The sequence below is a fragment of the Ciconia boyciana genome, chromosome 7 (genome assembly GCF_034638445.1).
Source record: "Ciconia boyciana chromosome 7, ASM3463844v1, whole genome shotgun sequence".
Classification (NCBI taxonomy): Eukaryota; Metazoa; Chordata; class Aves; order Ciconiiformes; family Ciconiidae; genus Ciconia; species Ciconia boyciana.
The window spans coordinates 39,767,998-39,783,380 of record NC_132940.1 but is presented as its reverse complement, the minus strand read 5'-3'; the positions used below and the strand labels follow the sequence as shown (position 1 = coordinate 39,783,380).

General features: G+C 41.5%; 1 protein-coding gene across 6 annotated transcripts in view; it reads left to right on the top strand.

Moving 5' to 3' along the window:
- Window positions 1-15,383, top strand: part of VPS8 (VPS8 subunit of CORVET complex) — an 88,384-nt gene that overhangs the window by 30,314 nt on the left and 42,687 nt on the right. For 5 of the 6 annotated variants that reach the window (XM_072866498.1, XM_072866499.1, XM_072866496.1 and 2 more), the window contains 12 exons: window positions 270-305; window positions 1,475-1,565; window positions 2,656-2,702; window positions 3,588-3,677; window positions 4,074-4,120; window positions 4,649-4,871; window positions 5,820-5,909; window positions 7,318-7,369; window positions 7,662-7,704; window positions 8,491-8,563; window positions 12,687-12,806; window positions 13,400-13,471. In XM_072866498.1, coding sequence (XP_072722599.1) covers window positions 270-305; window positions 1,475-1,565; window positions 2,656-2,702; window positions 3,588-3,677; window positions 4,074-4,120; window positions 4,649-4,871; window positions 5,820-5,909; window positions 7,318-7,369; window positions 7,662-7,704; window positions 8,491-8,563; window positions 12,687-12,806; window positions 13,400-13,471 — 984 coding nt within the window. The remainder of the gene's footprint in view (window positions 1-269; window positions 306-1,474; window positions 1,566-2,655; window positions 2,703-3,587; window positions 3,678-4,073; window positions 4,121-4,648; window positions 4,872-5,819; window positions 5,910-7,317; window positions 7,370-7,661; window positions 7,705-8,490; window positions 8,564-12,686; window positions 12,807-13,399; window positions 13,472-15,383) is intronic. The other variant, XM_072866495.1, reaches the window with a different exon arrangement.

Sequence of the window (15,383 nt, the reverse complement as noted above, 5' to 3'; positions counted from 1 at the left end):
TGAAAAGGCAAAGAGAGGTGGCCTATAGGATGGCATGTGGAAGTAGGGGAAGAAGTGAGGGATGGTATCTTGGAGCAGATGGGTTGTAAGGCCATGCAAAGGATGTTTTCTGTTATATATAAACATCCAATTTATTCCTGCCATGCCAAGCTTGAAGGTTGCTTTACTTAGCTTCATCTGTACCAGCATGCTCTGGTGGGTCTGTGGGATACCACAGGCTGCATCAGCAACTGTAAGTAAATAACTTTTTTTGTTTTTTTTTTTCCTAGTCTGTTCACGTCATGACATTGAGAAGCTGGAGAGAGGTAAGTCAAGAGGAAAACTGTACAGCTTAGTAGGTTTGAATAGCTTAAATATAGCTTGAGAGGAGGGAGGGAGCATTTGTGAAGCATGACCTGAGCACTGTGTTCAGGATCCCCGATTGCTATGCATAGCCAGCACCGTAGGTACACTGCTTTCCATGGTGGGATGCTATGGGACTCCTTGCATAAACTTGCAGGCTGAATGGAGACCTTGTTCTCCCAAGGAAGACATAATGCCTTGCCATGTTTCAGCTTCTGTAAACAAGATAGTTCGTGTAATGTATGACTTAGGAGGACTGTGTAAGTGTAAGCCTTCTATCTGCCAGATAAGCATACAGAAGTGGAAGGAAATCTGGTTCACTGTATTTTGTCTCCAGCTACTGCAAGAGCTACATCATAAAATCCATCAAAGACTACCTAGAAAGTTCATTGATTTTTACATCCTTGTTTCTGTTGGTAGAAGATTTTTTTGGAACATCATTTCTCTGACAGCTGAAACCCTATCAATTTCCACACTGAAGTTCTTAGTGATCCATTTATGTCTGTTCCTGAGTTGTTCTTTTCACTTGAGTTAAACAGCAGTTTTTCCTTTCTGGATCATCACTTTGCAGTATGTTTCTTCTCTCAAACAGTACTTTAACATTTTGACCTAACATACCAAGACTAGTGGTGCTCGACCTTGTGTGCTAATAATTCCTTAAAGCAGAAAGTACTTGTCATCTACTTCAATCCCTGTTGACTGTGAGCTCAGGAGAAAATAAAGGGTAGGATGAGTACCCATATGCTGAAAACATGGCAGAGTTTTTTTTTGTTGTGCTCTAAATGATGAGGCAGGGATGGGGAATGAAAAATTTTTATTCTTTGTGATTGCAGACACTTGCCAATGCTGTGGGTCTCCATCCATCAAGCATCTGACCTAAAATGTAGCCCATAGGGACTTGATGTACTGGGGCCTGACATTTCTTAGTCTTTTTTAACTGTCCAGCAGAAAATGTACATATGAGAGAATCTTTTTGAGATACTGTCCTTTACTGCAATGTGTTGAGGGCTTCTGAGGTGTCCTGTCCCCTTGCTGTCAGGGATCATGACCCACTACTGGGAAATGCTGATCTTAAATGGCAGGGGATCACCTTTTCTGTAATGCTAAGGTCCAATATTACTTGTTATTTTAGAGAGTTGACCACCTTCTGAAACAAGAGCGTCTCACTGATGCCCTGGCTCTAGCTTGGTCTTTTTATGAAGGTAAAGCAAAAGCTGTAGTAGGTAAGTTTGGGTTTGGTGGTTGTTTTTTTTTTTTTAATTTAAACCACTAGGGAAGGTTTTAAACCTATGCATGTAAAGAAATCACTTTTTCAGGGAAAAAAAAAAAAGGAAGAGAATTTAATTGAAGAAGAGAAAGTAGGATGTGCTGCTTTGGGCTTGGCAGAAACAACACTTTTATATGGATTGGTCTGATTTTTTTTTTAGAGTCTTAGTCCTTTTAGCAGCCTGCTGTTTTCAAATGAAAATCAAGTTTGGCCTGTGTTGTGACTCCTATCTGTTGTCACTTTGCTGTGAAGGAGGTGGATCCAGGTGTTGAATATCTAGCCTGATAAAATATTCCTGAAGGTCATGCATGACCTGTAGGTAATTTTCAGTGTGGTGCTCTGTCAGCTCTGCCAAGCAGCTACTGTCATTCAGGTCTCCTCTGACTATACAACTGACTGAAAGAACTGCTGGGTTTTAGCACCAGCAGTTTTTATTTCCTTTGAAGGAGGATGCTTTGTGACCACTTAGCTTGTTATGATAAACATGTTCATTATGCCAGAAACTGCCGCTTGAACGGTCTGATTTGGACTGGACACATTGACTTTTCAGCAAATAACTTCGGATGGTTTTGACAGATGAGACTCAAGTTCTCAGGATAAGATCCTCCTGCTGTGAAATTGCTAGTATATGAAGGTGTGTCTTGTTTTAATGCATGGATATAATGCAATTAAGCAGATAGTTTTTCAGTATTCAAAGAATTACTGTCTTTTTGAGTTGACATTTAAGATTTTTTTTTTTCCCTTATAGCACACTTAATTCAGCTTCTTTGCATCAAGGCATCCTCCAGCAATTAGCCTCATGTACACAGTCTTTGGCAGCTCTCTGTTAATTGTTCTCTCAATGTTAAACAGCACTCAGATCTGGTTTTGCCATTCCTGTGCTGGAACAGTCTTTACACTGGGAGAACAAAATTGTGTATTTAGATATCCTGACCTCTGCATCTCAAGGGTAGTGGTGTTAGCATCTGAACTGTGGGATTTTTTTTATTTCCACTGGTAGCTTAGATGAGAAAAGCTTAATTTCCCCCCACCCTCATTCTTTCTAGGCTTGTCTGGGGACACAAGCAAGCGGAAAGCAGTCATTGCAGACAGAGTGAGTCACTGATCTCTTCCTAACTGGATTTTCATGTATGCTGATGTGATACTAACTGTGTTCCTGGAAGTAAAGGCTTCTGTCCTCCAGAAGTTAATCCAACTAACTCTAGAACATGTACATGTGCCTCTCTTGCTAAGATTGTGAGCAGGATTTTAGAAGAGACTTGCAAATACCTTTTGGGTAAAGGTGGGGATAAAATCTGCAGCATTAGCAAATCAAAACATGACATTATTATCCAGGCCTTGAGATCTCTGGTCCCCTCACAGTGGAGAGAAACCTTTTTTGTAGGTAACTCCAGAGTTTCCTGACCTTTGGTTGGCAAGTGTCCATCAAGTATGTAACTTGTTGACTCTCAGAATGGAAACTTTGTTTCATGAACATGGAATAAACTCTTCAACTGATCCTGTTCAGTTGTTACAGGAACCTCTTTCTGGGAAGGGTATGTTTAAAATACACAATTACTGCAGTAATTATTCAGCTGTACTTTGTTCTTCATGTATATTTTATTTGCAGGTAAATAAGTTTTGCTGTTTATGATACTATAACTTAAGCTTTGGGTAAAAACATGGCCCAGATGAGCCTTGTGCTTCAGGATGTGTTCATCTGCCTGAAAATTTGCTGGCAGACTGGCTGCCCAGTTTCTCAGTTAGTAAAGTTGGTGTAGGCCTTCGGTATCCCACTGGGCCACTTCTATGCCATGTCATGCCATTGTCTCTTGGCAGTCTGTTTCCTCTTCTCCTTCCTGCCCACAGTAGTTCATATCCAAAATGGGACAACAGAGCTTACAGTGCTGCCAACCCCCAAGTCAGTCTATTAAATGTGCTACCAAGTACGGCCTCTAGCATAGGATTTGAATGAATTTTCTTGTTTATTGTAATTCAGATGGTTGAAATCCTTCTCCATTATGCTGATCGGACTTTGAAGAAATGTCCTGACCAAGGAAAAATCCAAGTTATGGAGCAACATTTTCAGGTATGGTGCTCCAGAGGACTCTCTTGTATAGATCTTTTGAATTTTTTAATCAGACTTTGCTTTGCTGTAAAAATTACTTGTCTATTTTTGAAAAATATTGCTGTGGCTCACCTGAACTCTCACCTCTGTTGTGTGCACTAATGAAATCAGGACTTAGTTATGGCTAGGCGGCAGACCAGAACCTGTACACCCTCTGTCCTCTGCAGAAGTGTGACTAGAGTTTTTCTCCATGTGAACCAGCATACCGAAAACCTGTAACTGTGCCAGCTACCACCTGATTCAAATAACTCATTGATTCTGCTCTTTATTGGCCAGGCTTCATTTTGTGCTCTGCAGCATGTGGTGTTTGGCAGGATTTTTGCCAGTCCCTACAGCTTTTTTATGTTTCTTCCGCAGGACGTGGTGCCTGTCATAGTTGATTACTGTCTCTTACTCCAGCGCACGTAAGTCTGAGTTTGCAAGCCTGTCTCCCAAGGCAGACCACCAACCCATGTAGTCCTGAGTTCCGTCTCCTATAATATCACATGGTTTAGAGGAATCATATCACATCGTTGTCATATCATCTATCAAATCACAGTTTAGAGCAATGCTTAAAAACTGATGCTAAAGTCAGTGTACTCAGTACTCAAAGAAAAGTGTGTCCTAAATTTTCATTGATGTGTGAAGGAAGGAAAGTTTGCTTCAAACTGTTTCCCCAACACCATCCCCTTAAGAAAGAAGCTGCCTTGGTAGATTTTCCTGTCGTCATCATTTCCCCTCTAACAGCAGTTTTTTTGCTGCAACATCCATAGCCGATTTATTCTGTGTAGCTGCCTGTAACTTGCATCAGTATAGGAGCTGAACAGGGCATTCAGCTCCTGAGTTTGAGAAATACAGAGAAAATGGAGCTTAATTTGGAGCCCTCAGAAAGTAGATAAGTAAGGAGATTTTTAATAAGATTATTTGATAACTAAACACTTCTTTCCTCCTAGGGATCTATTATTTAACCAGATATATGATAAGATGAGTGAGAATTCTGTAGCTAAAGGCATCTTTCTGGAGTGCTTGGAGCCATATATCTTAAGTGATAAGTTGATGGGAATCACAGCTCAAGTGATGAAAGACTTGCTGCTTCACTTCCAAGACAAGAACAGGTTGGAAAATTTGGAAGCCTGCATTGTGCATATGGATATCACCAGCTTAGACATACAGCAGGTGAGCTGTTGTGCTGCATACTGTATTGAGTTCCTCTGAATAAATGACAACATCCCCATGTCACTGATGCAAACAAACTTGTGTTTTAATACAGCATAGGATGTGGAAAACAAGGTGTCAGCTTTCAACAGACAAGACTTACGTAGTCCAAACCATTCGTGCCTTTTGGTCACTAATTTGTAACAGAGCTTAGCCCTGTGTCCCTGGGATCAAATTCAATGAATGTGGGAATTATTTAGTGTGGCTGTAACATACATGCTCCTATAAACATGTTTTGCTCCCCCAGTTTGTGTCCTGGCATAGGTTAATGCATCAGCAGCTGAATGTATTGGAAACTACTAGTTTGTCGGGATTAGTCTGATATTCACAATCAATCTTTCCTGTTTTGAGTACCTTACCTAACGTCAAAGGCTGCAGGGGCACAAAAACCGAGTTGTGTTTGTCAGTTTGGTGCCTGCCAGCCTGCTCTGCTCAGGTGCTTGCTCTTGCATGATCAAGTTAGTGGAGCAAGGAGGTGTTCCTGCTGGGTAGTCCTGTTTTCCTTGGCCAGTTTTTATTCCCACAGGATGGCTTTCCATTCCAAGGAGGGAACTGCTTGGGAACTTGACAAAATGATTCACTAACCCAACCAAAAGGCAAACTACTACAATCAAGGGTTTTGAAGAACTGATTTTTTTTATTCCTTAACCTCATGCAGGTTATGAATGTTAGAATCTAGACAGTTAGATTCCACGTTTGCTGCGTGAGCAATAAGCTGGGTACTCCCTTTGGGGATCTGAGGTCCTTGCAGAGACTAGTTGTGCAAGTGGAAATTCTCATTCTGCTTTAAATCATGCTGTCAGATGATGCAAATGCAAGGACAGAGATTGTATTTGAGAGACTGGGAAATGAGAAAACTGTGAGCTAAGAGCAGCTGTATATCTACATCGTGCTTTGTTTGCCTTGCAGGTAGTTCTTCTATGCTGGGAAAACCATCTTTATGATGCCATGATCTACGTCTACAACAGTGGGATGAATGACTTCATTAGTCCCATGGAGGTAGGAAAGATGCTCCTTTTGTTGTTATTTGTGTGTTCAGCACATAGTCTTTCTGAGAAACAGCATTTCAAACCCAGTGCATTATCTTCTCATTCAACGTGTATATATTCTTGTTCTTTTTCATTTCAAGGGAGAAATCGTGTATGATATATGCAGTTTATTTAACTAGATGCAGTAGAGGAGAAAAGTAATTTGTAATTACTGTGCTTTAGAACACAAGTTTCCCTGCTGAGGTGTAGCAATGGGCTGCAAAGGTAGAGCAGGAAATTTAGTCGTATTAATAAAATAAATATAAAACAAAAGCAGCAGAAGATAATAACATGATGACTTAAGGAGATTGCATTGCAAAACTATCTGCTAACAGCTTTGTTGCTGGTGGTGACCCTGGCCTGTGTGGCATGACATGCTGAGAAAGCATCAACTTTCTGCACAATGGGATTAATGGGGGTGTAGGCGTGAGAGGTTCTATGAACACCTCATGCTTTTTTTTCCTTCATACTGTTCTTCCTCTGCTGACACAATAGTATATTAATATGTATTAAAGAGTAATGGAAACAAAAGGTGAACAGAATTTTGTGTACAGAATTCAGAAAAAAAGTATAGAAACAGTCCTTGCATTGAGGCAGGCTTTGTTCTTAGCACTTGGGTGCAATCTATCAACAGTAAGCACAGGACTCAATGTAATGCTGTAACTGAAGGCCCTGTTGATGCTGCTGCTGGTAATCCTGAAGATGTGCCTTATATACCAATTGCTCTTGAAGCCTATAGCTATAACGTCGTGTTTCATTATCGAAGCACTGCTGGTATTTTCTCAGTAGTGCTGAAATAGAGATCTAGGTCCATTTGAGTGTGAAAATCTTAAACTGCCCAATTTTTAGCAGTTATAATATCACTTGATTTTTCTCAGAAAGAAGACTCTTTAGGTGTTCATGATTTTAAAAAGGACTTCTGGCAACCTAGCACTAGCTGTACGAGTACAAATAACTTTTTCTGCTTTTGAGAGCTAAGTATTTAGACCTCTAACTAAAGGCTCTCTGGTGACCCTGCCAGGTAGGCTGAAGGTTTGCGTAATCTCTGGTGGCAGAAGATTCAGGAACAGAAAGTGGGGCTGGTCAGTTATGCTCTGACTGTTACTTCTGGGACTACTAAACGTTGCTTTTTTTTGTGTGGCCTGTGCTTAGGGTTAGATCTGATTGAATGAAGGCTGTTTTTTCATATGTCATAACATCAGCTGGGAAAAGCATCCTTTGCCCCATCTTGGTGTCCTCTGCACCTTTTAATTGTAAGACACGGTGAGAAAGCAGTTTCTGTGGGGAAGACATCCAATTGATCTCTGCTTTAAAACCACACAGATTCTTTGCTTTGGGCTTTTCTAGCTGCTTGAACACTGCATTCTTTCTTGTTACAGAAGCTGTTCAAAGTCATTGCTTCTCCACTGAATGCTGGGAAGTCTCTCACAGGTACAGAATTCTTTCCCGTTAAGGGTTTCTAGTTTTGATATTTGATGTTTTGAATATCTCTAGTCACTTCCAACAGAGGGATGCAAAAAGGAAATACATACCCAATATAAGGGTCTTGGAGAACAGAAAAGTGTTCTAGTACTATTTACTGTGTGCAAAGGTGCTCAGCTTACTGTGTGTAAAACTCTGCATGTGTGTCAGATAGGATGTTTTGCTAACAGCTGGGAAAAAGAATTGCATCTCTGTATGTTGTCTTGTGGAGAAAAGGTGACAAATAATTTTTGTTTTGTAGATGAGCAGGTGGTAATGGGCAACAAGCTGCTTGTATATATAAGGTAAGGTCCTTTAGAAAGTGTGTGAGGTGTTGACTAGTGGTGGCACCAGATTTTTAACTCACTGTAGTTGCATAATCTTATAGTGTGTTTCAAGGTCTGAGAGATTGCATAAAATAGCAATGGCTACTTTGTACAGCTGACTTAAAGTTACAATGGCTTCTTGTTACACATTGTGTGAGTGGATAAGTAGGATAAAGTTGGAGACTTAGAGCTCAAGTTGCTGCTGATATGCCAAGACCATGTATTTATCTTTAGAATTTGGTTAGAGTGAGTTCTTTGTCCTGTGTGTGACGCAGTGCTCCTTGAACAAGGACTCCTTAGCTTGAAAAGCTGTATTTTAGCCCTTTCTGCCATGCCTTTTGGGATAGCTGTGCTCAGTTGCTGCTTACTGTGTTGCCTGTCATTTGCAGGAGGTAATTCTGAGATTGCACAGTAGAGATTAATTAGTGAATTCCTCTTTCTGGAATCTATTCAAGATTGTGAACATTAGATTCTGCATTACTCCTGCTTCCTAAAATGCAAGAGTAAAGATTTTGTGATAAATACTGAGTTTCCCTGTTACTTTTCTGCTGTGGAATGGCATACCTCAGATGCAAATTCATGTAGTGCATTGGCTTATTGTGTATTAACAGCAGTACTGTCTGCAATGCTTGCTTTTATGATTTACAAAATAAATTTGTCTTGTTTTAAGAGCATCCTGAAAACTAACTCAAAAAATAAACTGTTCTCCTCAATCTGTTTAATGTCAGGATGTATTAAAAATGCCTTTCCCCTCCTTTTCTATAGCTGCTGCTTGGCAGGCCGTGCGTATCCATTGGGTGATATTCCTGAAGATCTGGTACCTTTGGTTAAAAATCAGGTGAGCAACCTTTTGGAAGGAAATTTTCCCATGTGAGGTTTTTAGAAGAAGCTGCATATGTTCATGGGTTTCTGATAGAAAACTATTATCAATCTGATAACTGTATCCATATGATATGAGTATATACAACTGTAAATACCAAATAAATTTTTAAAGAATGAAATCAAACAGTTGTTGCAATCTGAACATTTAAACTTAATATTTTTCTTTCAACTGTAAATTGGGGTGTGGAAACATAGAGTTCTTAGTGGCACTAATTTTGATTGGTTTTTTTCCTTATTCTTTACCACAAAGTTACCAGAAAATTGTAGCTGTCTCTTCTTTCTAAACTTGACTATGACATGTCAAATATGGGAGGATCTTCCCTGTTTTCAAATGCATGTAACATGGGATTGACAGGAGTAGAAAGTGAGATAACATCAAAGAACATTAACTAAATGTGCCTTCCTCTGTTTGGCTGTTGCTAAAACTTCAGTTTGTGTTGGAGTTTTCTGGCCTCAGATATTACACCTCTGGCCTCTTCGCACAGCAGTGTAAAGTTCAGCACAGTCATTTTCCACGATGAAGGTCCCATTAGATGCATTTCTGTCAGTCTTTGCCCTAGTATCCTGTCACCGTATCTTCACCTCTGAGGCTTATCCAGTCTCAGGTATTCAGGACACACATGCATCTGTCCTCTTGGTGTAATTACCATGTACAGGGTGAATATGTCTGCCCTACCACTTAAATCCAGATCACATATCCACAGATACTTAGTAAATGGGTGGATGAGGTGGAGTGTGCCATGATTGCTGACTTAGGTAGTACTAGGTAGAGCTTAGTAGGTAGAAATGTATTTACTAAGTAGCTCTTGGTTGCAGGTTTCTCTGAGGCTTTTGATTTTATGGTCATAATTTTATTAGTGTGTGTTCATGCTCGTCTCTGCTCGTCAAGACATTGTATTTGCTGAAGATAAATTTCCAGCCTTGTGATAACTGCAGGTATTCAGCTGTGGTCAAGAGCGCATTGTAATCAAGTGCTCCAAACTGCATCCTTGTATCCTTGGCTTGTGGGGTCAGCCAGCTACCTGTTTCAGTGGTGGCTGCTCCTCTGCCACTTCACACGGTCATATGTGGGCAATTGTTTGCCAGAGCTACTTAATAGGTTCAGGGTGCTGCAACACATCTCTCCTTAGGCATATCTCAGGAACCCCTCTTGAGAGCCTCCTTTGGCAGGAAGGAGGTTCTGGGGGCCACAGAACTGGGAAAGGGTTTAACGTTAGATGTCTTTTGGTACTTGGAGAGAAAGGAGGATGCAGTCAGTTCTGAACTTAAACTCCTGTATCCTTGCATTTGATTCCAGTTGATGTGATTCCAGCTTTTTGTATGGGGATTTTAGGGTTGGCCTACACCTTACATTCCTGTTGTCCCTAATGTCTATGACTATATCTGAGGTTTGGAGCTGAGGCGAATCTGTGATGGCTGTGAGGTCTGTGACTCAGGCTGTTTGACAACTCTTTTGCTTATGTCCTTATTACTGCCTCCTGCCCACAGCACTGAAGGGAAGAGGGTTTCCCAAAAGACTATTCCACAGTGATGGTGTTTGAAAAGACAATTTCCCTTTTCTTATAGTCAGCACCACTTTGAGACAACTTAAAAGGTAGCCAGTTTTTTCCTTCTCTTGAGAAAAGGCATAAAGCAACCCATGGCTTGATATTTTCCAGTCTTGTGGTGACTCTGTTAAGATCGTCTACTTTCTCAGTCTGTTCCAGCTCTGGTTAGGAGGGAATAGGCTGGTACTACATTTCTCTTCATTCACCTATCTTGGCCATCCTTAGTTTGGGAAAGTTGGCCCTGAGCATGTCCAGCCATTCTGCTCATAAGGCAGGATCCTAGCTGCTTCAGGAAAGTCTATACCTATGTTTACAGGCTCTGAAGCTGCTTGCTTTACACCCTGTGGGCTGAGCACAGGCTGACTACCCATCTCTTGTTCTTTTGTTGTTCTGTCCAGTCCCTCCAGGAAGAACTGTGACCTAACATCCAAATAACCTTCCCAGGGCACTTTAGGAACAGCAGCTGATGCCTTAAGGCTTCTGTGTGCTGCTATTATCCTGTGACAGTGCAGGCTTATCCTACTGTCCTCCTTTGGGACAAGGTTTGATTCTTGAGCTGCATCTCTTCATGTTGTTATTTGCCGCCCTGTTCAGAGGACCATGTTTGGCTGACCGGATTCATCACACTGTTCCGTGTCTGCAACAGTAGGTTTCACATCAGGAGAAATAGCCTTTTCCATCTGGATTGCCCGAGAGATTAGCAGGTTGTTTCAAGGCAACAAGTACTATCGCATATGCCTTACATATTTGTTCAGGACAGGTGTGAGCATGTTCTTAATGGTTTCATTGTAGGGAGAGAGTACCTAGCTAAAATCACAGTGAACTTATGCCAAAAGTATGACTAGACGTGCAGGTTACATGTCATGAAAGTTGACTTGGTCACTGCCAAGTAAATCTCCTTTCCTTATTCATTATTTCCATCAGAGCCCTCAAGCTGACTATTTCTTTCTCTTTTAAGCTCTGTCTGAAGCTTGGCCCAAAGCAAAGCTCAACTCCTTTGGAGTCATGTCTGACAATTTCTTAAAACAGAGGACGCTCCTGATCATCATTTTGTGCTCATAAAACTCTTTCCTGAGTTTCTGGCCAGTTCTACTGCAAACAATTTTTTGGGGGTCTCTAGCGTTTCACTTTAGTTTCAGGGTTTCAGTAAGCGGAAGTGCTTTCTGTTTTGCTCTTTCTCTTTGCAGTACAAAGGAACAGATATTTTTTGGTTGTGGGGTGGGGTTTTTTGGGTGGGTTTTTTTTGTTTGTTTGCTTTTTTGCTAATCCAGAGCTTGTAGCTGTATGTATGTGGTACCTCTGTGTTACTGCAAAGCCTTTCCTCACAGGGTGTGCAAACCAGTCTGCTCCCCTTTGCTGGATCAAGCACTAGGCTGTTCCCCTCTGCCATGGTCCTTATCAAGTTGTCCCCGGCACACACTAGAGCTGGCACAGTAACAGACACTGGCTCAGGGTCTGAGGGGAAGTGATAGCCCAGCCAGCAGCAGTAGCTCTGGGGAGGAGCCATCAGCCTCTCCTTTTTATGATCTCTGATAGTGTTCCTGAGAGCTTGGCTTAAGTAACACCTTTCTGTCTGGATACTTGAATCAACTCTAGCTACAGTCTGGGTTTTTTTCTTTTGTTTTGTTTTCTTAAGAGTTCCTAGCTGGCAGGTGGGTATCGGGTCCAAGGAGGCCAACAGGGAAGGTTGTGGGTCTGAAAGTCAAGCTCCTAACTCCTCCTGGCTTCACTGCCACTGTGGTGACAGGAAAATTAACTCGGAATAGGAGTAAATGAGAGAACGTGGCATTTCCTGAGGATGGCTGGGAGAGTGTACTGCCTGTCAGTTCTCCATGGGATCCCAGTGTGCATCTTAACACATACTCATGAGCGCTAGCCAGTCTACAGCAGTCTGCTCTCTTTCTGCTGGTAGCCAGATCTGTTTTGAGTGTGTTTGAGACGACTGGAGCTGTCCCTGCCCTGTTCATTCCCTGGGAGGCTCTGGACAGCTCTGTCAGTGGTTCAATAAAAGAAGTTGCCTTCATTTTGAAAGACATGCTCAGATTTCAGGAACTAGAAAGTCAGTGGAGGAGACAGAGAGTTGAATAGCACCTAAGTCAGTCTTTGCAGCACCAAAAGCTTTGTGCCTCAAAGTGAGGGGGCAGATTGACTGGCTCTTCCCAGGAGGACTGCTGACAAGGAGAGGAGCTGTGCCCTGGATAAGGAGGAGTTGCATAGCTTCTCAGGAGAGTGCCAGGAAGGGGAGGGTTACCTAATTTCACACGCTTCAGTCTGCAAGTATAAGCCTTAATTTTTGCTTGATCTTAAATTTTGCTTGATCTTAAATTGGTTGGCAAGTCTAAGGAGGGGGAATTTTTTTCCTACTAACAAGCAGCAGAAAACATCATTCAAGTAAGAATACTGATGGACTCCTACGGTGCTTTAAAGCTTAAGTACAAAGCAGGTAACGATGCTGCTTTCCCATGTGCTTGTGCTACCAGTTATCTGAAATCCATAGGAAATCTGCTGTGTTTGTTTGAATTTTCATTGCAGGTCTTTGAATTTCTCATCCGGCTGCATTCAACTGAGGGATCTGTGGATGAAGAGGTCTACCCTTATGTTCGTACCTTGCTGCACTTCGACACTCGGGAATTCCTTAATGTTCTTGCTCTGGTAAGAGATTGCTGATCTCCTCCAAGAGAAAAATGCAATGCCAGTTCTTCCATCATCTATGTCATGGTTGCATGATCTGTAAGATTCCTATTAAAAAGTTCATGCTTTAGCTAAACCAGTAGTTACTGGCTTGATGCAGGAATAGTTTTGACGTGTGTTCTATAGGATATCAGAGGAGATATGTCCTTTGTGTCCTTAAATATAAATTGATGAACATGACATTATACAGTGAAGACTCTGGTAACAGAGGCCATCTTTAAAGCACAGGTAAAACAAGAATAATGTATTTGTAAAGAGTGTTTTAGTACCTACATCTTTCTCCTGCAAAAAGATTCATCTTTCTTCCTTTCCAAATTTCTTGAATTTCCTCTGTCTATTTGGACCTGTTACTTTTACCTGAATATGTAAGAACCATTTTGGTAGTTACAAAAGAGAAAATTGCATCTTGGAACCTGCTGCTTAGGTGATATGCGCAGAAAGGACTTAAAAGCATTGTCAGCTTTGTGATATGGCTGCTGCTTTGTGTGCTTGTATTTCTGGGGTTGGCAGTGGAGAGCATTCTTCTCAAGGTGTCAGTGTTTTGCCTCATGCAGACTTTTGAAGACTTTAAGAATGACAAGCAAGCTGTGGAATATCAACAGAGAATTGTGGACATACTTCTGAAAGTGAGTGTGCCTAAAAATTAACCTCTGTGTTTACATCTGACTGATTATGTACAACACTGTGCAGTAAAGCCTGTAATCTGGATGTTTCCAGTCCTGCCCTGGATGACACCTCTGAGAAGGTGGTGGGCTGGAGTGTGGATTCACCTCAGCCAAGGCTGTCGGTTGGATATTCGGAAGTGATGCTTCATGCACATTAAATATGGTGACAAGAGAGGTCTTCTTTCCTGTCTGTGATTTCACCTGGGTTGTACTTTGTTGACAAATTTCTCCTCTCTGCACTGTTAAGTTTATTTTTATCTGCTTCTCATTGATTCCACTCCCTGATTCCTTGTGAGCAGGAAAAAAGGTCCCAGGACTCCTGTGCTTGGCAGAGTGCCAATGTTCTTCTGATAAAACCCTGCTCCCTGTGTCTGTAAATGCTGTGTTTGGGATGTAACATACCCAGAATGACAGGCCTATCTTTAGTAAATCGGAGAGAAGAGGAATGTCAGAGTTATCAGCCTGGTGCTCTAGAAATCACTTGTCATCTGCAGACCGTGTTCCTTAACAATGAATGTTCTCATTAAAAGCTGTCACTGCCAAATGCCATTTGCTTTCCCCTTCAAAGCTGTCAGCATTAATAATGAGTAACTCCACTTGGAAGCTGTTTATGTATAAACATATCATAAGTAGCGTTTCCCTGTCACTGTCATCATTGATAGATGAGAGCAAGGGCACCAGTGAGTGAATTCAGTGACAGCACTGGTACAGTAGGCTGTGTTGGAGGGGCTGAGATAATGCCACTGTGGGGGAACTTTTGCAAGCCTGCCTGAGTAGGACGTTGCTGAAAGGATGTTAGCTAGCCCTGTGCTGAGTTAGACCATGTTTTTTTGTGTCTTTAGCTGCTGCTAGCAGGAGGTGGCACACTGCAGCTGTGTTCTGGAGCTACTGTGGGGTGTGTTCCTGTGGCACGGCATAGGCTGGATCGAGCTGTTTACAGCCCTACTCTGTGCTGCTGGCCATGTAGCAAATGTCCACCACAAAAGAGTTCAATCCTGCTCTTGGAGGGGAAAAGGAGGGCAATTGTGAGAAGTGCTGCAGGATTAAATGCATCTGCAGGCAAACAATTTGGTGTTATGAGAACTGTCAGTCCCTTGGTCTGGAATCTCTTCTTCTTTTGGATAAAATTAAAAAAAATATTGGAATTTGTTATTTAAACTTATCATTGGCAAAAAACCCCACTTAGGAAATAGCTGCGCTTTTAAAATAGTTTGGTCAACATAGATGTTCTGCTAATGCTGATCTAAACTTTGCGAAATATATTGTCTTTTAGAAAGTACACATGGTTGGCCTGCAGCCTCTGTAAGGTTGCTCTGTTTCAGAGGTACAGTATTTTCACCTTCACATGGACTGACGAGGACCCAGTTTGTGAAAAACAAAGCCAAAATGAATAAAACACTTTTATTGTTTTAGTGAGCCATATTTTTAATGCTATTAGCTAACGCCATTCTGACTAGGCTCCTGTATGAAATAGCCTTTTTAAACAGAAAATTAAGATTAAGAAAGAATGATAGCATTAGCTGATGTTTCAAGCAGAGCTCTGCTTCATTCCTTAATGTGTCTTACCTGTCTGCCTCCACTTGTGTAAGATAACCATTAGCATCACATGGGGATCTGGAACTCTGGGTCACTTTAAGAAATCAATTGTATCTCCCAAGCTTAGACTGAATGAGGTTATAAACTGTGAGATGTTCTGTGTCTAGACTTTGCTAGAGCAATTCTTAGATGTTAGCTGACAGAGTTGTTCAGGTGATGGATTTTCTTCCAACTAAACCCACTGCTCTTAGAGGGGGACTCTCCAAACAGGGGCATTTCACTTTCCCTTAGTGTTTAGGATTTTTTTTAGAAGCCTGAGACACCAAGTCAGGACACA